The following is a 788-nucleotide window of genomic DNA, read 5'->3' on the forward strand; positions in this document are numbered from 1 at the left end:
CACACACCCACACACACCACACCACCACACCACCACACACACCACACCACCACACACACCACACCACCACACCCCCACACCCCCACACCACCACACCCTCACACACCACAGAACCACACACCACACCACCACTGAACCACACCCCCACACACCACACCCTCACACACCACAGAACCACACACCACACCACCACACCCCCACACCCCCACACCCACCCCACACCACCACACCCCCCAGAATCACACCACCACACCCCCACACCCACACCCCCACACCACCACACCACCACACCCCCACACCCCCACACCCCCACACCACCACCACACCCCCACACACCACCAGAGCACCACACCCCCACACCACCACACCCCCACACCCCCACACCCCCACACCACCACACCACCACACCCCCACACCCCCACACCACCACCACACCCTCCACAATACCTTTACAAATGCTGGTGGGCAAAGACATGTTTATTGTTTGTTCAGAGCTCAGTTATTAGCCTTCCTTTTCCCCGCGTGCCTTTGTTGGTTTAATGTGTCGGAGTTACGTCCACGAGTGCCACTCTAATTAGTGTTGGAGAAGATGGTGAGGGAGGTGTTGGTGATGGTGGTGATGGTGAGGCCTCCGTGACCAGCTTCCCTGTCCCCTCCCAGCACTAGGGCCATGGTCACCCATGCCCAAGGAGCCAATGGGGAACATGATAACGCTGAAAGCATTCTGTTTGTCGTGTTATCTGTCATTCGATAGTTGGGTTCTTGGATAGTTGGGTTCTTGGATAGCT

At 58.0% G+C, this 788-nt stretch overlaps 1 protein-coding gene across 1 annotated transcript in view; it reads right to left on the bottom strand.

Annotated features, from left to right (window-relative positions):
* Positions 1-570: 570 nt before the first annotated feature.
* Positions 571-788, bottom strand: part of LOC138356017 (uncharacterized) — a 1,127-nt gene continuing 909 nt past the window's right edge. Inside the window, exon 2 of the mRNA XM_069311567.1 lies at positions 571-788. This exon is cut by the window's right edge and continues 726 nt beyond it. Coding sequence (XP_069167668.1) covers positions 571-788 — 218 coding nt within the window.

The sequence above is a fragment of the Procambarus clarkii genome, chromosome 70, assembly GCF_040958095.1.
Source record: "Procambarus clarkii isolate CNS0578487 chromosome 70, FALCON_Pclarkii_2.0, whole genome shotgun sequence".
NCBI classification, from domain to species: Eukaryota; Metazoa; Arthropoda; class Malacostraca; order Decapoda; family Cambaridae; genus Procambarus; species Procambarus clarkii.